The sequence below is a fragment of the Salvia hispanica genome, chromosome 3 (genome assembly GCF_023119035.1).
Source record: "Salvia hispanica cultivar TCC Black 2014 chromosome 3, UniMelb_Shisp_WGS_1.0, whole genome shotgun sequence".
NCBI lineage: Eukaryota > Viridiplantae > Streptophyta > Magnoliopsida > Lamiales > Lamiaceae > Salvia > Salvia hispanica.
Genome location: NC_062967.1, coordinates 40,815,395 through 40,835,548, shown reverse-complemented (window position 1 = coordinate 40,835,548; position 20,154 = coordinate 40,815,395). Strand labels below are relative to the sequence as shown.

Below are 20,154 nucleotides of genomic sequence, written 5' to 3'. Positions count from 1 at the left end.
AATACAAATTACTAAAAAATAGATATTTTGATTTATAAAAAAGTTTATGCCGAATTGTACTTGTTTAGAAGCTTATTCGGTGTAGTACATGTTTACAAATTTGACGTTACACTAAAACAAAACTAGTGTTTGTCATGTTGTATAATCGATTCATTCAAACTTCTACCATTCAAAACTAGTAGTAGTCCTAGCGTGCAAAATGCAACAATCGTGTTGTTGTATTGCACGGCCTTTATAAATTCATACAAATTTATAGCGTTTTATTTGCTAATGCTCCAGTCATTAATTTTACTCCAAATTTATTACTACTAAATTAATACTACTAAAATTTGCTCACATTCTTTGATTCACTCTGATACCATAATAAAACTACATAAGATTTCATTCTTAAGTGAATTAATAATAAAAATATGATAGATGAGATTTATAAAGTGATTTTCAATTCTTTTTTACACTAAAATAAGATATTGGAGTAATGTTTTTATTTTATTTTACTAGTAACCTTTATTTGACAGCTCATTTATCACCTAGTTTTTGACATTTCATGTTATCTTCTTTCTTCCCACCTAACTTCTTTTCCACATATTCCTAACTCCTCAATTCTTCCAATAAATTCGGAGGAAAGTTCAACTACATTTTCTTTTCTAGTACTTTCTCCATCTTATTAAAAATAAAATATTTATCTTTTTCAGTTATTCTGTTAAAAATAAAATAATTTCCTTTTTTTAGTTCTCCTACTTAAAATGATATATATATTTTAAAATAGAAATAACATAATTTTTATTTTCTTTTTCTTTTTTCCCTTTATTAATCTATAAAACAACGCTATCTAATATCACATGCTAAAACAAATGGTTTATATTTAATGTGACAGAAGAAGTATTATAAAGAGACTATAATCTTTAATTAATGTAGTCTTTGAAAAAACCGAAGTTCGGATTTTGCCTGCTTTCATTAAAAAAAAAAAAAGAAAAGCCAAACGTATATCTTAGGGCTCTTTATATAGCAGTATTTATTTTTGGATTTATAAGGAGCCCTCTCTAATCAATCTGCAGGGCCATTTTGAATAGCTCTATTCATTTTCTGCTATTAAAAAACCACTAGTCTATAAAATAAAATAATAAAATCGTGTATTCTGCTTTATATTTCTAAATCTTGGTAAACAGGAAATCGATTTCCCCCTGACTATTCTCGATTATGTGGATATCGAGAAATTTATCAAGCGTAATAATTAACTTTTATCAAGTAGAAATGATAATAAATTATACTACTAGCTAAAAAAATAATGCTATAACCCAATTTAATAATATTATAGCAGTACAAAATTCAATTATATAGTATATAAATTTAAACTAAAGAAAAACTAAAAAGAATATATCGGAAAATGAAAGTGATACATGCAATAAGATATAAAAAGTGGACAACTTAAATATCATGAGTTAATAAATATTCGCATTTTTTTAATAATTTTTAATAAATAATCTCAGTTGCTTGTAAGTGCAGTTAAGTATATGCGAGAAACGTGGTGCAATAGTTCCACTCCTTTTAATTTTGAAATCTATGCTTCTTTTACCATTTCCAAGTCTTCCTCTTTTATTATGAGGCTGATCCAACTTGATATTTTCTCAAACAATAAAAACAAATACTTTTGTTTTTCACTAATGCCCTCCTTACATAAAACTGCAATCTTTAGCTCTGAAATGCCATGATGCAAATAAAGAGTGAAAAGTTTGTCATGGGTAGACACCATTATGTTTTGGCTTGCTATTTTTCATTACATAGAAGATCTTAAAAGTAAGGTGACACTATCTGTTGGTATATGCAATTAGGAACAAAATGAGACTGGGCAAAATCATTCAAACCATGAACAATTAATATTTTTGTTTTGATACAAAAAAAAATTCTCAAGCGGAAGGTGCAGCGAGCAAAAGAGTCGTTAACAACCCAACGAACAATCAACGACAAAAGACACACCAAAAAACTATGCAAAATCTCTCACCTAGGAAGAAAAACTTTTACTAATCTATTCATAAAAAATTTCAACATTATAGTAACAAAATTATTGACTTCACCATGTGTATTCGTTTCCACAAGGACTAAAAGACCAGATTTAAAACACTACATGCATGCTTTTATATTATATCAAAATGAAATCATTTTGCCAAATTGCATTTTATTAGTACTACTTATGTAAGAAAATTAACAACTTAATGTTATATATACTCCATATATTGGAAGATTTACAAAACACAGACATGATTTTCTTTTCTTTATTATAATAAAGTGCATGAATACATATTAAACAAACATCTTATGCAGTTACTCTAAAGCGTCTGATCAACTGAGATGCATCACATGGTCCATACCTCAATAATGAAGTTAAAAATGAAAAGATTTAGTCGGTGTCCGGTGACAAGGTATCAGTGGAACAAGAGACGACCCAACAACCGGCGAGCGTGACCCCAAGAAAGACGATGACGAACGTCATGCAGGCGATGACATAGAAGCACCTCCACGACCTCTGGCACATGACGGCGATGGTGTCGTGGCCAGCTCCGGTGTCTGCATCATCCAAGGAGGCCTTGTAGCGGAGCGCGATCCTAAGAAGCGCGCAGGAGTTGAGGAAGCCAGCGAGAGCCGATAGAGTCATGGGAACCCACTTGTGGTCGCACTTGAGGTGCGATGGTGCATGGTAGAACGCAGTAAAGATGACGCCTTGGAACACAAAGTAGTAGTTGGCCAGCTGGAACGCCTCTTTCTCCAGGTGGCGTGTCTGCTCCTTTTTCGCGGCTTCAACATCGCCATCCGCCATCGACTTCTTCTTCTTCTTCTACTCTTTGATTAATTGGGATGTATATGTATATATATTGGAGCTCACATGAATAATTAGAAATTACTAACTAAAATATTTGCAGCTACAACCGAAACACGGTGCTGTTTGGTTGGTAGCTTACTCGGATATCATTAATTTTGATTTCTTTTACTGTTTCTTAGTCTTTTCTTATGTTTTAACTAATGATTGGCCAGGAATGGGATCTTTTCATTATTGTATCTTCTATTTTTAACTAATCATTGGATGGAATCTATTCAGTTCGTATTAATAAAGATATATTTTAGATATATTGACACTTTCTTATATAGACATATCACTATAAGCAAGTACTATGAAATTGATCTCTAAAATCATAAACTTTTATTTAATTTTATATTTTACACAAATTTTATAATTAATTTAAAATATCACAAATATTACATTTGTTCTGTTATTTTCCCATGTGACCCAAATAAAATATTTTCGATAAAATTTTTTTCTATCTGCACAACTGTGAAACATTCATCATATTTTATACTATTTTTTTTAAGTTTGCAGCAAATAGGATAAAATGTATTGACATAGAAAGTTTAGTTGTGTCAAGTAAGATAAGAAAAAGTTATGCATGTTAGTCGGATATGGTGATTAACTCGCCGTGGAAAATAACACATGAAATATAAAATTTATAATATTTTATAATAATTTTAAAGATAATAGAAAATATCTAAATTAAATCAAATCATACTTTTAGTGACCAATATTCTATTATAATATGATAAATTTACAAAAAGTTATATAGGCTCTACTCATCTTTAAGTAAAAGTTACTTCATCCGTTCTATAATAGATGTTACATTTTATTTTTCTTTTTTTCCACAAAAGATGTCACATTTTATTTTCTAGAAAAAGTTTTCTCTAACATTAATATAATTTATAAATATACTATTTTTCCTCTTCACTTAACATATAAAACAATATCTCTTAAAATCTCGTGTCATTATCTGAGTGTGTCATCTATTATGGGAACGAGAAAGTAATATATTTAATATGATAAAAATCATTATTATTAGTGATTATTTTTATACTAGTTAAAATTGATTGCGGTAAAAGCCAGTATTGTATGAGTTTATTCTGTAAACAAGTGATTTCTCTTAGGAATAAAATTCAAAGCTCCATTAAGTAAATATCATGAAATAAACTTAAAAAAAAAAGTAGAAACGTGAAATAAACACTGACAAAATAAAATCGAAAGCGTTTTATAAATGAGAAACGTAAATAAGCATATGACACCTCGAGAGCGTTGAAATATAAAACGTGTGGCACCTTGTAAAATGCACACGTCGATCTCGCAAAACGACACCGTAGCCTTGATTCGAAGCATCATTTTCGCAGCGGCAGTATTTCTCAAAACCGACTCCAAACGCCAAATTCAACGTCTTTCTCTCTCCTATCTCAGATCTCTTCTTTCTGTATTCGCACAATACCTGCATTTAACTATTCATTCTCCTTCCCAAACCCTAGCCCCAAATTGAAACATCTTTCATCATTCACCGCCTGATTTCCCGCTCCATTGATTCCCCCAACAAAAGCTCCAAACTTTCAATTGGAGGAGTAATGGTTCACATTTGTAATGGAAGCCAGTAGAGTAGCTCTCAACAATGCTGATGGCGACACAGAAAAATCCAGCTCCGGAGACGGACGGCCGCCGATTCCCAACTCTATAGCCGGCCGAGGAGCCTACCGACACTGCCTGGACTCAGGCGGCACGCCTCCTTTGAGCGCTAAGTCCCTTGTTCGCCATCCCTCTTTGGTAATTGCACTTCAAATTCGTCTATTCTCTTGCTTTTTTTCAGCTTCCAGTTGGGCAAAGGGGGAAATTGTAGGGATTTTCAGTAACTCATCAATGTGCAATTCATTAAATCTGAATCTGATTGGTTAGATTGCTCGATAAAATGTAATCCATAAAGAGGGAATAGTAAGGTTTTGAAGTGATTGTGGATTCGATTGGAAATTTAACTCAGCAATTGGCTGCTTGAACTAGATTTGAACATAACATTTTAATCGTTTATCGGTTTAGCTTAAGTCTATGTTTCATGTACTCTCTATTGGTTTATTGTTTACTGCATTTCTTGAGTGATTGGTTCAGCTTTCATTATATTTGCTTTCTCAATTGAATTTTGACTGAAATGGTAGCAGGTGAAAAGTAGGGCATCAGAAATTGCGTTTGAACCAAGACTTAACCTAGATGATAGTGATGCTGAATATGTGCCTCTTCTCCGGTCGGGAGCATGGGCGGATGTTGGCTCTCGCTCATACATGGAAGATGTATATGTTTGTGCAGACAACATGATGAATGACTATGGTTTAAGCGGCTCTAGTGAGAGTCCCAGTGCCTTCTATGGGGTTAGTTAGTAACTCTTTTTATCTCTTACTTTTGGCGTGTGGAATCGTAGCTATTCTTGGATGTGGTAAAGAATCTTGTTTGGGGAGGTAACTAAAATTGTAAGGCTAGTATCTGATGAAATATTTTTTTCTGTATTGGTCAGGTTTTTGATGGACATGGAGGGAAACATGCTGCTGACTTTGCGTGCTATAATTTGCCAAGGTTCATTGTTGAGGATGGAGATTTTCCGCAGGACATTGAGAGGGTACTGTCTTCGGCATTTTTACAGACGGATGCTGCTTTTGCAGAAGCTTGCTCCACGGATGCAGATCTTGCTTCGGGCACCACTGCTTTGGCAGCTCTGGTGATTGGGAGGTCGGTATCTTAGTTGTGGATGATTCATCGTTGTGAACAAATAAGAAATGCTATTAATGATGTCTACTGCTTGTCTCAATGTAGGTCACTGGTGGTGGCGAATGCTGGAGACTGCAGAGCAGTACTCTGTCGAAGGGGTAAAGCAATTGAGATGTCGAGAGATCATAAACCAGTGTGCTTGAGGGAGAGGCGTCGTATAGAAGCCTCGGGAGGTTATGTATACGACGGCTATCTCAACGGGCAGCTAAATGTTGCTCGTGCATTGGGCGACTGGCACATGGAAGGATTGAAAGGTGATGATGGCGGACCACTTACAGCAGAACCTGAACTCATGACCACGATGCTTACCGAAGAAGATGAGTTTCTCATCATCGGGTGTGATGGCATGTGGGACGTGTTTCTGAGCCAAAACGCTGTGGATTTTGCTCGTAGAAGACTCCAGGAGCACAACGACCCCTTGATGTGCAGCAAGGATCTCGTGGACGAAGCTTTGAAGAGAAAGAGTGGAGATAATTTATCGGTGGTCGTGGTCTGCTTCCAGCCGGAGCCACCGCCCAATTTGGTGGTCCCTCGTGGAAGAGTGCATCGGAGCATCTCTGCTGAAGGTTTGAAGGAGTTGCAGAGCTTCTTGGATGACTTAGATATTTGAAGATTAGAGATTAGATGGTTGTGGCATCTTCCTCACTTCATCTTTTTCTTTATTATTCTTGCTTGCTTATTGTTGAGAGAGGATGTAGTTTCCAACTGTAACATATGCGGCTACTGACATTAGCTTTCCCTTTTTCCACTTTCATTTTCGTCGGTTTCTTTCTCATTTTGAACTACTAAATTAAACTAAATTAGGACCAACATTTATTAAACATCTCTTTCCTTAGTTACTTTTTTGATTTAGTGTAGACAAAAATGAAGCCAAACCGATCTCCTTACTAACTTTTTTTCATCTCTTTTAGAATACAAAAATGATGTCTAACAAACTTGTTCCACTGTTTTTCACCTCTTTTGGAAATTATACGCCCTAATTGAGAAGGCAAAAATGAAGCCAAACAACACGCCTATTCCTACAATTATAACAGCCACATATCCCACAAAATCATGAATTATCTCACCGTTTTAGGAACAATGAACCCGGAGAAGATGTTCCAAACAGCGTAGAAGGCGGAGGAGATTATGGCAGCGATGTTGTGGTTGGGCGTGACGGCCACCGTCATCATACCGTAGAGTGTAAAGTAGAGCAAGGTGAAATACATGAAGAAAAGGTACCAGAAGAACTTCACCACCGTCCACTCGAACCCGATCATTGCATACACTATCACGCCGTATATCAACGTCTGCACTAGCAGGTTTGGGAGTTCCACCACAGCCTACACCGTGAAAGCGACTGCTGTTAGTTGTTATGAATAAAAGAGACAGTTTTTTTGCACGGACTAGGAAACGAGATACCTGTCCAAAGGCGTATGGCAAGGCGGAGTACATCCCTGCTGCCCTTTCTCTGTAGAAAACAGTTCTCTCCACAGCAACAATGGGCTGCACGGATGTGGCGTTCTGCACACCGAGGAATAGTACTGCAGCGTACATGGATCCCATTGCGTTGAAGATGTCTTGCTGCCTTTTCCTGCACAGATTAGGCACTCTTTGTTATGTTATGAAAGTTTTGAACAATTGGAAGGGGTGTTTGGTTGTGTTGTGTGGTTTGGTTGCTCGCCTTTTGGAGCCGAGGTCCCAGAATATGGCTCCGAACATGACTGCAATGAAGGTGGTGAAGAGCAGCCTCACGGCTGTGTAGGGCGGATTCCGCCAGTAGGACCAGTGTTGCTTCCATAGGCAGGCCATGCATTGAGTCCAGAATGTCTGAGAGTATTGCTTTGGGAAGTGCAAGTCTCTTGATCCCGGGGCGGGCTCGCTCAGTTCCTTGATTAGTGCTTTGTTTCTCCTATATCAGACCAGCAGAGGAAGAAGTCATGTATTTAGCTTTAGACGCTAGCATTTGGTTATATGTAGTAGTGTGGTGTTGTTGATGATTATTACATGTAGAGCTCAGAATTTCTGTATATTTGAGTGAAATCAACACCAAGAGCTGCTTCTTGTGCTGATGCAGTGATGTCAAGCATCCATGTAGCTGGATTGTATCCGTCTTTGATGTTGCTGATTCCTTGGATGCCCTCGAAGTATTTGATGAGGTGAGACGAATGTCGGCCTAGAGGGCCTACGTAGATCTCTTCCCCGCCTCGTTTGAGCAGCAGCAGCTGTGGAGAGTTATATGCAGTTGAATTGGTTTTCTGTAGGTGGAAAGGGTGGGTGCTGTAACTTGTAAGGTGTAGCATACCTCATCAAAGGCGTCGAAGATGTCTATGCTTGGCTGATGGATGGTGCATACGACAGTCCTGCCCGTGTCCACCGTGTTCCTGACTGTCCTCATCACGATTGCAGCTGCCCTTGCATCGAGCCCTGATGTTGGCTCGTCCATGAATATGATGGACGGGTTGGCCACGAGCTCCACAGCAATTGTGAGCCTCTTCCTCTGCTCGGTTGAGAGGCCGTTGACACCGGGCAGCCCTACAAGGGAGTCCCTCAAGGGTGTGAGCTCCACTAGCTCCATCACCTCATCAATGAACATCTGCACACACACTCATTGGTTTAAATTGTTCCCCTTTTTGGGTGAGTTAGTTCAAGAAAATGCGGGAGGGCACCTTTCGTGTTGCAGCATCGACATCAGGAGGCAGACGGAGCCAGGCGGAGAACTGGAGGGACTCGTAGACAGTGACATGAGGTGAGTGGATGTCTGTCTGCTCACAGTATCCTGCTATGCGTGCGAAGGTCTCCTGCTTCTTCGGGTATCCGGATATCTTGATGGTCCCTTCAATGTAGCCCCCGGTTTTCCTGCCAGCCAGCACATCCATCAGCGTCGTCTTTCCTGCCCCGCTCACGCCCATCAGCGCTGTCAAAACTCCCGGCCTGAAGGCGCCACTCACGCCCTTGAGAAGCTCTAGGCGCTCGTCTTCAATTCCGTGGGCTCTCATCTCCGGTGGCATGTCTACCGCGTAACGGATATCATCAAATGTGATTGAGAGGGGTTGGAAGGGTAGAATCATTCCCCTCTTCCTGTTTGGATTGATGTCTCCTAATGAAACAGTCTGGTTTTCTCTTGCTGCATTTTGATTTTGTGTAGGTTGTTGGCCTCTTTTGATGGCATTCCTCTCTGCTAATGTCTCCTCTGATAGAACAGCTTGTGGCTTTCCAAATGCTGCATCAAATTAAACACACCACTTATAAACTTGCCTTCAATTTTTAGAGTTTACAAGGCCGAGAACAAGAGCTCACGGTTGAGGTAAGTGAGAGCCGCGATGCAGAGTAAGTTGAAGAGGAAGACGTATCCGATGAGAGCGCCTACGCCTATCCAGTACCAACGCGCTTCTGTGAAGATCCCACGCGATTTCAAAACCGACACCCCAACAGATTCTGTCGAGCCAGGAGGAATCTGCAGGCGTTCGATGTTTGTTAGTTAGTTTGCTCGTTCGTTGTAGTACTAGTTCAAGAATCATAGATACTTACATGGCTCCAACTCTTTCCAAGAAACTCATTCACAGCCATGGCATTCTGTCCATACATCAAAGGTGAAATCCAGTAACCCCAAATCCACCATTTCTTGATATTTTCTGTTGGAAAAAAGCAACAGCTCTGTGTTACCAAACTATGCATAGAAAGGTCATACATAGGATAATATGTCAATGTCTACCTCGCGATAGAATGAATCCACCTAAGACGAGAACTGTGAGCAACGCGCATGAACCAAACGTGTTGGCGACTATGATGTTTCTTCCCAGCGCTCCCATCAAACGAAACAGTGCAGAAGCCATCTGATTCACACATATCAGCAGCAGCATTTGCTTGAAGAATCTGCACACAAACAAACTCAGAATCAGCACTCTATGTATACGAATTAGTATGTTATATATGTGTTGATGGTTATTACCTTCCCACATCAGAATCATATCCGCTTGTGTAGTAAGTCAAAACGACCCATATAGCGACCTCAACGAGTGTGATTGGGATCTTGAGCACCCATGATGGCAGAGAGTATGCCCACGGAGGGAAGAACAGAAGGTCCCGTTGCTTGTAGAACACGGGGAGCTTCATTATACTCATTGCCAGCTCTGAGAATCCATTGAACATGTTCATCAAAAGAGCATAAAACAAAGCTCCCATGTATATCCCACCATCTGTTTCCGTCTTCTTAGGCATCTCCGTCTTATAAAATAGTGTCATCGAAATGCTAGCCATGATAATAATCTACAATGCCACACCAAAATGTAAGATAAATCAGAGCTAGCTGTGACTGAGCCATGATAATAGTATACAACTGAATCTTACTTGTATCAGCTTGAATATGTAGACGAAAGAATTGCGCTTCATGAGCAGCCACTCTCTGTCAACACAGGCTTTGAGAAGCACCTTCTTGCTGACTCCATATCTGTCACTGGTGAGAGCAGTGGGGTGGCTCTTTGCCTTGTTGAAAGGGACAGCAAGCTCATCGCCAAGCTTTCTCCCGACGTGAAAGGACTGAAATGCTTCAGAGAATTCCGTCACAGACACGTAGCTGTGAGGCTCGTCTCTGTGCATCCAGTACTGCACTTGATCCTTCTTCGATGTCACCTAAATTTTTATGCAGAAAAACAAGCTTGAATAGGCATATTCTCGAAGAAAAAAAAGGTCGTAGATGATGGGAATAAATGGCATGCATACTTCTTGAAGGAAATCTGCAACTCCTTTCCTCTCAGGACATTTGAATCCCATGTACTCGAAGAATTCTAGCACATGCTCACGTGGGCCGTGATACACAACCTGGCCATCTGATAGGAGGATTATGTCATCAAATAAGTCGAACGTCTCTGGTGCAGGCTGCAGCAGTGAGATCACACCGGTCCCTTGTAGAATGTGGATGGTTTGCCTGATCGAGTTGACAATCTGGAACGTCGTTGAGCTGTCCAAACCAGTCGATATCTCATCCATGAACAGAGCTCTAGCTGGTCCAACCAGCATTTCCCCTAATATCCAATTTGCATCAAGATTAAAACTTGGCCTCAAATTGCTCAATTCTCTTCTCTTTTTTATTAAGGTTTACCTGTTGTTAGTCTCTTTCTCTGCCCTCCTGAAATCCCTCGAACCATTTCGTCGCCAACCAAAGTGTCAGCACAGACCTCAAGCCCCAAAATCTGTCATTCAGCAAATCAAGATACTGTTACAGCTACATCTTTTGTAGTATATAGTAACTAATATAAGTAGTTAAATTTTTGGATATTATTTTCTTACCTTGATTATGTAATCTGTCACCACACTTTCTTCCTGCCCTGCAATAGAACTTGCCTGTACAATGAAAATCCAAACTTTTCTTTTTGTCTAATTTGATTCTTGGTAGCAACAAAATTTGTTATAAGTTTGATTCATACCTTCATGAAAACATCAAGATCAGGATCTGGCTTGATGTTTGCTTCCTTCTCTCTTCTTGATAGCTCAGCCAGCATATCTGAGAGTTTTCAGACAAACAAAGATTTCAATAAACTAATCCTTGTAGATTTTGTATGTGAAATGAGACAAAAATGCAGACCGAGACGCGCTCCAACTCCTTGGCATCTCGCGGAGAAAGCCAGTGTTTCTCTAACTGTCATCTCCCCTATATGCAAATCATGCTGGCTGATGTATGCTGATGTCCTTTGTGGCACAAATTCGTTCATCTCGTGCCCGTTGTATTTCACTACTCCAGACACCTTTCAGACAGGAAAAGGCCAAATACAATCATATAAAATGTTCCTCATCACTAAAACTTGTAAAAATTGGACTTGTGTTGTTGGCCTACTTTTAGCTCCGGATCAAGCTTTCCGGCCAAAGCCAGCAGCAACGACGTTTTCCCAGAGCTCGGTGGCCCTAACAGTAGCGTCATTCTACAAAACAAGAGCAGTAAACTTAATCAAAACGCAAGCTGCAGTTTCATGTTTCAACCAAGAAAAATAAGGAATCACTGAAATTTGAAACTTGGCCTTAAAATCATCAGTTCTTCACCTTCCAGGTTTGATGATTCCACTAACATCATGAAGAATAGGCAGAGGCTTCTTTCTACTCGGAAGAAGACGGCAACTACTCAAGAATCCCTGCACAAAAAACAAGCAAAATAAATAAGGAAAAAAAGTTAAAAAACAGATAATTTAGTTTAGACCAATATCAGTATGTCTGAATCAATCACCTCCAAGATATTAACAATGAAGTTGAACACTGTAGGCAGAGCTCTCCCACCTACATAGGCCTCTGCATCAATGCTTAAATGCTCGTATCGAACTTCAATAGTTGGAAGATCAAGACCAACCCTGTACCAATCAATCCAAACAAAGTTGAAAAAAGAATCCAAAAATGAATCTTGCATCCATTATATATCATCAACATATACATTTCAAGAATACCTCTGAATTCTTTCTTTTAGCTTAAGCAAGAACCTCTCATTCCCTTCCTCTGCAATCTGCAGCAGCCTCTCCACAAGATTCTTCCTCTCCACTAATCCAAGATTCTTTATATCAACCTCCCTCGATTTCCCTTCATCTTCTGTAAGTATCCCCCTCCTTATACGAAGATTCGTTGGAAGCTTCTCAAGAGCAGCCCATTTTAAGGCCTCTTCATCATCAGCTTCCACAGAAGACTTTGAAAAAACTTCCATTCCTGTGTTCCTCCATATGTTTGAGCTGCTTAAACGCGCGCTGCTAGCTCTAAATATGTCCCCTCCCTCCATCACCGCTGCATGAAGCAAACAGCCACCGTTATTAGCCTTTTAATCATAAATGAAATTGAAGACAATTATATATTTTCGAGACAATTGCATACTAATTAGATTACTTGGAACTGTCGCCATTTTTGTCATGTAACTATTTATTAGGTTGTCACGAGACGTTTGAACTCTTCGCGTGCAATATTTATTTAATTTTACTTGCAAAATATAATACTAAGTATTTTTGTAAAATAGTACACAAAAATTCAGGCTATAAATAAGTGGATGGTAATTCAAAAATTTTAGTTATTAGAATTACAAGAAGAAAATCTCATGCAAAGGAGTAGTCATAAAATTATGGATAGTAAACACGATTAACCATAACTAATGACAAGGTTTACTAAATCCCATTGAATCCTAGCTAAGAACATTTGTGACTCCAAACTCAACTAAATTATCATTAAACTATACGCCTCCTACTAATTAATGTGTATGATATTGACAATACTAACATGAGATGTGACATTTGAAAAATATGAGTATTAGGGTTAAGTTGTAGATGGGATGGCCTAACTAATTCTATCGTAATACGAATATTTTGAAAGACTGCTGGTTGAGTGGCAGCAATTAAAAATGAGTTTCAAATACATTTATAATAATGGATAATTCATTTTTCAAGAAATGCTTCTTTCGTGTACTAAAAATCCTACATTATCATTGTCAAGATACTAGTAGATGAATATAATATTAAATGTAAGATATAGCAAGAATGCGTTTGTAGTCCAACGGTTAGGATAATTGCCTTCCAAGCAATAGACCCGGGTTCGACTCCCGGCAAACGCAGTGCAGTTGTTTTCATTGTCTCTTTTGATTCTTGCATGAACCTCATATTCCTCACCACTTCATCTCTCTTGCTTCTCTCACTCCTCCATGCTGCCGTTGAACAATTCCTTTTTCTTCAAAGATATTACTCAAGCTATGTTATCACACCCCGGGTGATCATGAGGGCCTCGATCAGATCTTATACTCGCGACATCATGGCACTTTCCACACTTAAAATTCTAACAACATTTGTGCTCATAACTAGTTAATTAATGATTATCATCTTTATTTGCAGAGTATCTCCTAATTCCTCTGGCCATTCTAGGTGCCCACTTTACATTTTTTTTCTTATTCATCAATTTAATCACATCAATCAAGATTCATTAATAGTGGCTATAAGGTTACAAGAGATCTAATTTTGTCAAGATATTTCAGTTTTCATAATTGCAGGGGTAAGCCTGGAATTACTGGTCTATTATTCCTCTCATTCAATTCCTTTTTGGAAGAGCGACAATACTGTATGAATGAATCTTCAATTCAATTTCCTTTTTTTTAGTCTCTCTTTCTACTTTAAATTTTCTCAAATGTTAGTTTTTATTAACAGACTACTACTTACATGGTCTGGGATCTGATTACATTGTATTCATTGGTATGACCTCTAAATTTATGCATTACTACTACTAACCACTTTAAATTCTACATTGTTAATCATGTCCCCTTATGTATTCTGTATGTATATATGCAGTGTTTGTGGTGAGCTGTGTGGCAATTATAGGTGAGCACTTAATTTATGTCACAATGGAGAAGATTGATTGATACATGTTCTAATTTTGTCTACCATGAAAAATTCAGTTTGTTTAACCTCTTCATTAAGCCCCCTTCTGATAATCATCGGATATGGAGTTGGAATACTACTCTTGCATATTTACATCGATAAATGTAAGGATATTTACTTTTACGTGTAAATATCACAACACTTCTAGTACGTTTAAATTCACTTTATTTTATTTTGTATATAGCTGGTGTGCGTGTAGAGAAAACTTATATCGAGATCCCAACTGAAGTTAATGAATTCGTGTTCCCTGATGCGCTCTTTATTTATGTTTTATGTTGAATTACCATTTCAATATTATAATTTGCATTTGTTTTTGAACAAAAATATTATCATCACTGGAATCATCATTTGGGCACCAAGGATAATAATTTGTCCTTTGGTAGTCTATTTTTTGTTCTGCAAATTTCGGAAAAGGCGTTTGTCCTCTTTCGAGGGAGTAGAGTCATTTCTACAAAGTGACAACAAACTCGCTCCAATTAGGTATTCCTATTCGGACATAAAGAAGATGACTACAAATTTTGAAGATAAACTAGGGCAAGGGGGCTCCGGTTCTGTTTATAAGGGAAAGCTTCGAAGTGGCCATCTTGTAGCAGTCAAATCACTTGGAAAATCCGCAGCAAACGGGCAAGACTTCATTAATGAAATAGCAACTATTGGAAGGATCCATCATGTAAATGTTGTCCAACTTGTTGGATATTGCGCTGAAAGATCAAAGTGTGCCCTCGTTTTTTATTACATGCCAAATGGTTCTCTTGACAAGTACATCTTAAACAAAGAAAAATCATCTTCATTGGATTGGGACATGAAATTTAAAATTGCAGTTAAAGTGGCTCGAGGGATTGAGTATTTGCACCATGGTTGTGACATCCAGATCTTGCATTTTGACATCAAACCTCACAATATACTTCTTGATGATAAGTTCGTCCCAAAAATATCAGATTTCAGGCTAGCAAAATTATGTGCCACAAACAAGGAGGCAGTTACTTTGACGACTGCTAGAGGAACTATAGGGTATGTTGCTCCTGAACTTATCAATAGAAGTATTGGCCGAGTGTCTTACAAGGCCGATGTGTATAGTTTAGGGATGTTGTTGATGGAAATGGTAAACTTAAACAAAGATTTGACACGAAACAATGATGAATCTAGTAAGTATTTCCCAAACTGGATATACGACCACTTGAACAAAGGTGAGGACATTGACATTGGAAATGATAATGAAAATGATGATAGAAACATTGGTCGGAAGATGACTATAGTTGCGTTATGGTGCATACAAATGAATCCAGACAATCGTCCATCAATGAATAAGGTGCTAGAGATGTTAGAAGGTGATGTCGAACAACTGCATATCCCTAACTATCCAGCGTATATGGCAGGAAATGAGGATGAAAACTGGGCTACAAATTCAAATGGTTCCATGTCATTGTTGCATGATATCAATGATAGCAGCATTATTGAGATTGTTAGTATTGCTTGAATTTGTGTTATCATCTATATTTTACTTAGAAACAAGTTCCACTTTGTTGTGCATTTGTGATTTGTTCATAATCAGATGTAACATGAAGTGAATTACTATATTAATTGCTATTAGTTATTTTCATGATCTTGTGAATCATAGTAGTATTAAAGAATTCTTTGTTCATCCTATATACAAACTAAGTAGCTGGAGAAGTTGGGTTTTTGTTGAGTCCATTTCTCTCTGAGTTTCATAGACACTCTGTCCGTTCCTACTCCAGCACATAAGAGTATACTTAAAAAAAACTAGCATCCATTCTGTTTGAATCACTAGGAATAACTTACATAAAGATAAGATATTGACATGGAATGTTTTAGACATAGAAGAATAACAGGTTTAATCCTCCAACAGTTTTATATGGCTCAGAATAGAAGGCGTATCTGACAGAAAAGGCATCTTCTTCTGCTGCAGTTCCTCACAATCTTCCCAACTTGCTGTTCTTGGCTCAAGGGGCTGGCGGTCAGGAAGTTGCAGACCTTGCTTGATACGCCCTAATCTTCGTGAAAACAGGACCTGCTCTGTTGTGACAGGCAGACGAGTGGATTGATATTCTTGAAGAGCTGAAGCTAGATTCTCGACTCCCCACTTCTCAAGACACTTCCCGAGGACTGCAGCATCTAATATCGACATGTTTGTGCTCCTCAGACCATGCGGTGTAGTCGGATGAGCTGCATCTCCAATCAAGACCACGTTCTGCCAAACAATTTGGCCCAGCGGTTCACAGTCGTATATCACATTCAAGAAAGGATCTTTTGTTTCTCGTATAACTTTCATCAGTTCGGGTACCCAAACCTTCTCTGCTGCTTCATGCATTTTGGCGATCATATCACTGCTTACTTTCATGGTTACCGAGTTTCCCTGATTCATTCACCAACAATTATATCATTTTTTTTCCCGTACACTTCATCCACAAACAAGAATATGAACAACTTGCCACCATCGACAATCCACAGAGAGAGAAGAAGGGTATACCTTAAGCTGTGGCTCCGGCTGATTCACGTACCAAATCCAATTGATCCGCTGGTTCAACAGCTCATAAAACACAGAGTGAGTTCCTGATCCCAAGTCGAAATATAAGCATTTCCCAAGATCAGGGAAAGCCTTCTTGAGCCCAAGAATGGTGTCCGAATCCTCATTGTTCGAAAAATCAAGGACTCCTCTCCATGCACAATAACCTGAATACCTAACTGAATCTGTAATTTAGTCGAACGAACAAACAAACAACATCCCGAATTTTCAGCTAAATCATCAACAACCGATTCACAAACCTCAATTTAAGCTCGGGAAAGAAACTCTGCCGTATAGAAGAGAGACAGCCATCAGCTGCCACAAGAAGATCACCTACAACCTCAGTCACCTCTCCAGATTTAGAAGCTTTAAGCTTCACCTTCACGCAATTTTCGTCATCGGAAACGCGAAAGGAGAGAAACGTTTGCCCCCAGTGGACTGTCCCTGGAGGCAATGCCTTGTACAGAAGGCTGTACAGATCAGACCAGAGTGCTGCTCTAAAATTGAATTTCTCATCCCTTGTTAGCATCCGATTGATTTTCTTCTCCCCATCAGTTGCTTCACTCTACAATGTCACAAATTAGCACCAGAAACTCATTAATCTCACACTGAATTGTGATTATTTCCACATACTATTCTGAAAAATCAAGGAACTGATAAAATTTCACCCTACTGATCCTAATTCCTAACCTAATTGAATCTCCGATTAAAAGCACAATCAACTAGCAATGTATAAATTGGGGGAAAACAAATCTAATTAGGTATCCTATTCAATTTCGATAACAGAACTATAATTCGGTGGTTTACTTACTTGATCAATTGTGAGCGGCAATGTGGTGAGGTCGAGCGTATGAGGTTGATCGAGCCATGATTTGATGAGTTTCTGCGATAAAAGGTCGAGGCCGAGTCCGGCACCGGTGGCGCAACCCGTCGCTGGGGAGCTTGTTTTCTCCAGCACCACTACTCCCCAGCCGGCGGTGATGAGCGCGTGGGCGCACGACAAGCCTGCGATGCTGCCGCCAACCACCACTGCCTTCCCCTTCATCTTCAAACGACAGCGTTTCAAGTTTCTCGATTTCCTTAGCTATATGCCAACGTCATTAATTTGAGTGGCCTAGTATTTTTTTCTTAAAGACTGTGAGTAGATATTATTATTATGAAATTATTGATATTATCCTCCGAGCTGGTGCGATGGTCGAATAATAAAAGTATTTTTATGAGCTTATAAATTAAGGTCGACTCAATTTTATTTAATATTGTTTTGTGAGTTAATAAAAAAAAAAATAAAAGTAAAAATAGTATTGTTTTCTTTTTATAAAACATTTTTTTTTAACAATGTTTCAATTCTAATGAGACAAATTAAATATTATTTTTTTTTAATAAGTGTTCACTCAAAACGATCTTACAAAATTGATCAAGAACAACATCTCAAAAATCAAAATGGACTTCAAAACCATAAGTCGGATCCTTCTTATTTCCTACAACCTCATAGAGTCATGTATATATTTTTAAATTCTTTTATTATATACGGAGAGTATTAACCTTTATTTCCCCAATCCGTTATTTAAAGATATATTTTTGACTTTACACTGATTTTAAAAATTTAGTTGATTTTATAAAGGAAATGAATGAAAAAATTAGTGGAATATGAGTCTCATTTTTTATATTATATTTCCTCTGTCCGTGAATAGGAGTCTCGATTCACTTTTACAATAAATATTAATAGGGTCTCATCTTCCACTAACTCACTTCACTCAGATCTCATTTAAAACGAATACTATATGCAAGTAGAACATCTATTCCACTAACTTTTTTCATCCATTATTCTTAACATTTTTTAAAACTCGTGTTGTCCAGAAATAAGACTCCTAAATAGGGAACGGAGGGAGTAGTATTAATCTTATATTAAAATATGAGTAGTCTTATAGTAAAATATGAGTGTAATGAGTTAGTGGAGTATAAATTCTATTATTGAAAATGAAAAAAAAAGAAGATAAATGTGTCTTTTAATTACATGACAAACTATTTAAAAGTTTTGGTGGACGGATGTGGTAATATTTTAATATACATCTTAATTATATATATGTATGCAGGATTTTGGTTGGACTAGTAATCTATTGTGTCAAACCAATTAAACCGTGTACGGTTAATCTGGTTGTAAAATACATGTGACCCTGTTTTGGGTGCGTCAGTTTTAGCTAAAAAAGAAACCACACAACTATGTCATGTTCGTATATGTCTGTTCAGTCTTTCACCTCATGCCAAAATATGCGGGGCCGCGGGAGTATATTTTTACATTTTAGATTATGGTAGTATTAGATTTTTAAATTTTCAAATGTTTGGTATTAGAAGCAATGACTGATCTAGAAAATCAAATACGTGGGGTTGAAAAATAATTAATCATATAGTAGTAGTATGTATAATATTTAAGAAATTATTATATAACAATACAATTTGAATATTCATTATGTATTCTTAGGCACGGTGATTAATTAATACAAATATCCATATTTTAAAAATATAAAAAAACACATCATACAATCTCTTAATTTAATTTAAGATGTTTTAAAAAATTTAACATTTCATATTATTTTATCATTTTTATTATTCTAATTATGCCTTTGTTAACTTCTAAGTACAACTCTTAGGAGTAGTATTTGATTTTATTAAATACAAATAAAATAAAACTCAAAATCGAACCAAATTACTGAATCATACATTTTGAATTTACTTTGACTCTATTATTAAATTCAATTAAACTAAACAAGCATATTCAATAGGTACTATATTAATTAAGTTCACACAAGAACGAAATAAAATGCTATAACGCCGCATTAATAGATACTCCCTCCGTCCCAAGGAAGATGAGCCCTTCTTTGGACGGCACGAGATTTTATGCAATTATATTTTGTATGTTAATAGGAGAGAATAAGTAAGAGAGAGGGAATAAAGTAGAGATAAAGGTGTTTCTATTTTAAGTAATGGGTCATCTTAGTTAGGACAAATCAAAAAGGAAACTGGGTCATCTTTAATGGGACGGAGGGAGTATATTTTAAAAAAGTGACTTAGGTTACAAAATCACGGCGCTGCTCTGTTATCGTTAGAGCATCTCCAATGCTATTAGGCCAGCCATAGGCTGAGCCAACTGCTCTCTCTGTGCCACGTCAGCAGCACTTAAAAATCCACCTGCCAGCATCAGATTTAGGCCAGCCATAGGCCAGCCGCAAAAAAAATAATTCAAAATATACTACATTTACGGAATTAAAATTACGATTAAATTACGGAATTAAATTTACGAGACATATACGGAAAAATTCATTAATTGCATTTAAAAAGGTACATAGATAAAAAAAATTACATTTAAAAAGGTACATAATAAAGAAAAAAAACTATCGTCAGTTGCAATCCTCCGTGCCCACAACTCTTCAATTATATCCTTTTGGAGTTGAATATGAGCATCCACTTGGCGCATGTTGGAAAATTCCTTGAGGCGGTCGGCTTCATCGAGAGGTACCAGCGCGTCGTACACTAGGAAGTAAGTTGTTAGGTGGCTTGGACCGGCTTCATCGTCATTGGCTCACTAGTCGGTTGTGCGCCTTCGTCTTCGACGATCATGTTGTGCGAGGATAATGCGGGCGTACATTATCCGGGAAACG

General features: G+C 37.7%; 4 protein-coding genes and 1 non-coding gene across 6 annotated transcripts; 3 read left to right on the top strand and 2 right to left on the bottom strand.

Moving 5' to 3' along the window:
- The first annotated feature begins 4,213 nt into the window (after positions 1-4,213).
- On the top strand, positions 4,214-6,362 carry LOC125214976 (probable protein phosphatase 2C 57). Of its 2 annotated transcripts, none has more exons than XM_048116239.1 (4): positions 4,214-4,621; positions 5,005-5,214; positions 5,358-5,569; positions 5,654-6,362. In XM_048116239.1, exons 1-4 carry the CDS (start codon positions 4,442-4,444, stop codon positions 6,216-6,218), a joined length of 1,167 nt encoding a protein of 388 aa, XP_047972196.1. In that variant the 5' UTR covers positions 4,214-4,441; the 3' UTR covers positions 6,219-6,362. The 2 variants fall into 2 exon arrangements, with proteins under 2 accessions (XP_047972196.1, XP_047972197.1); XM_048116240.1 differs by having other exon boundaries at positions 4,215-4,621; positions 5,008-5,214.
- A 182-nt stretch (positions 6,363-6,544) lies between these two features.
- On the bottom strand, positions 6,545-12,363 carry LOC125214974 (pleiotropic drug resistance protein 1-like). The gene is given in 21 exon segments (XM_048116236.1): positions 6,545-6,678; positions 6,681-6,930; positions 7,010-7,181; positions 7,272-7,499; positions 7,595-7,812; positions 7,893-8,183; positions 8,257-8,810; positions 8,888-9,044; positions 9,119-9,222; positions 9,303-9,463; positions 9,540-9,856; positions 9,938-10,219; positions 10,310-10,611; positions 10,689-10,779; positions 10,877-10,930; positions 11,014-11,090; positions 11,172-11,331; positions 11,421-11,505; positions 11,624-11,712; positions 11,805-11,925; positions 12,019-12,363. Coding segments are annotated over 21 exon segments (4,155 nt in total). The 5' UTR covers positions 12,342-12,363; the 3' UTR covers positions 6,545-6,559.
- A 725-nt stretch (positions 12,364-13,088) lies between these two features.
- TRNAG-UCC lies at positions 13,089-13,160 on the top strand. Its single transcript has one exon. It is a non-coding gene; the product is annotated as a tRNA-Gly (tRNA).
- Positions 13,161-14,479: 1,319 nt separating this feature from the next.
- On the top strand, positions 14,480-15,451 carry LOC125210182 (rust resistance kinase Lr10-like). The gene has a single exon (XM_048109753.1). It carries the CDS (start codon positions 14,480-14,482, stop codon positions 15,449-15,451), a length of 972 nt encoding a protein of 323 aa, XP_047965710.1.
- A 271-nt stretch (positions 15,452-15,722) lies between these two features.
- LOC125214975 (aurachin C monooxygenase/isomerase-like) lies at positions 15,723-17,607 on the bottom strand. The gene is made up of 4 exons (XM_048116237.1): positions 17,310-17,607; positions 16,759-17,063; positions 16,463-16,673; positions 15,723-16,348 (listed from the first exon to the last, which is right to left on the bottom strand). Exons 1-4 carry the CDS (start codon positions 17,541-17,543, stop codon positions 15,827-15,829), a joined length of 1,272 nt encoding a protein of 423 aa, XP_047972194.1. The 5' UTR covers positions 17,544-17,607; the 3' UTR covers positions 15,723-15,826.
- Between the last annotated feature and the right edge of the window lie 2,547 nt (positions 17,608-20,154).

Bases quoted from the DNA above. Each gene is read 5' to 3' on its own strand.
- LOC125214976 (XM_048116239.1), top strand. From the start codon at position 4,442: ATGGAAGCCAGTAGAGTAGCTCTCAACAATGCTGATGGCGACACAGAA. The intron at 5,215-5,357 runs GTTAGTTAGTAA...TGTATTGGTCAG, and splicing joins GTCCCAGTGCCTTCTATGGG to GTTTTTGATGGACATGGAGG. The intron at 5,570-5,653 runs GTCGGTATCTTA...GTCTCAATGTAG, and splicing joins GCAGCTCTGGTGATTGGGAG to GTCACTGGTGGTGGCGAATG.
- LOC125210182 (XM_048109753.1), top strand. From the start codon at position 14,480: ATGACTACAAATTTTGAAGATAAACTAGGGCAAGGGGGCTCCGGTTCT.
- LOC125214975 (XM_048116237.1), bottom strand. From the start codon at position 17,543: ATGAAGGGGAAGGCAGTGGTGGTTGGCGGCAGCATCGCAGGCTTGTCG. The intron at 17,064-17,309 runs GTAAGTAAACCA...GTGACATTGTAG, and splicing joins TGCCGCTCACAATTGATCAA to AGTGAAGCAACTGATGGGGA. The intron at 16,349-16,462 runs GTATACCCTTCT...TGAATGAATCAG, and splicing joins AGCCGGAGCCACAGCTTAAG to GGAAACTCGGTAACCATGAA.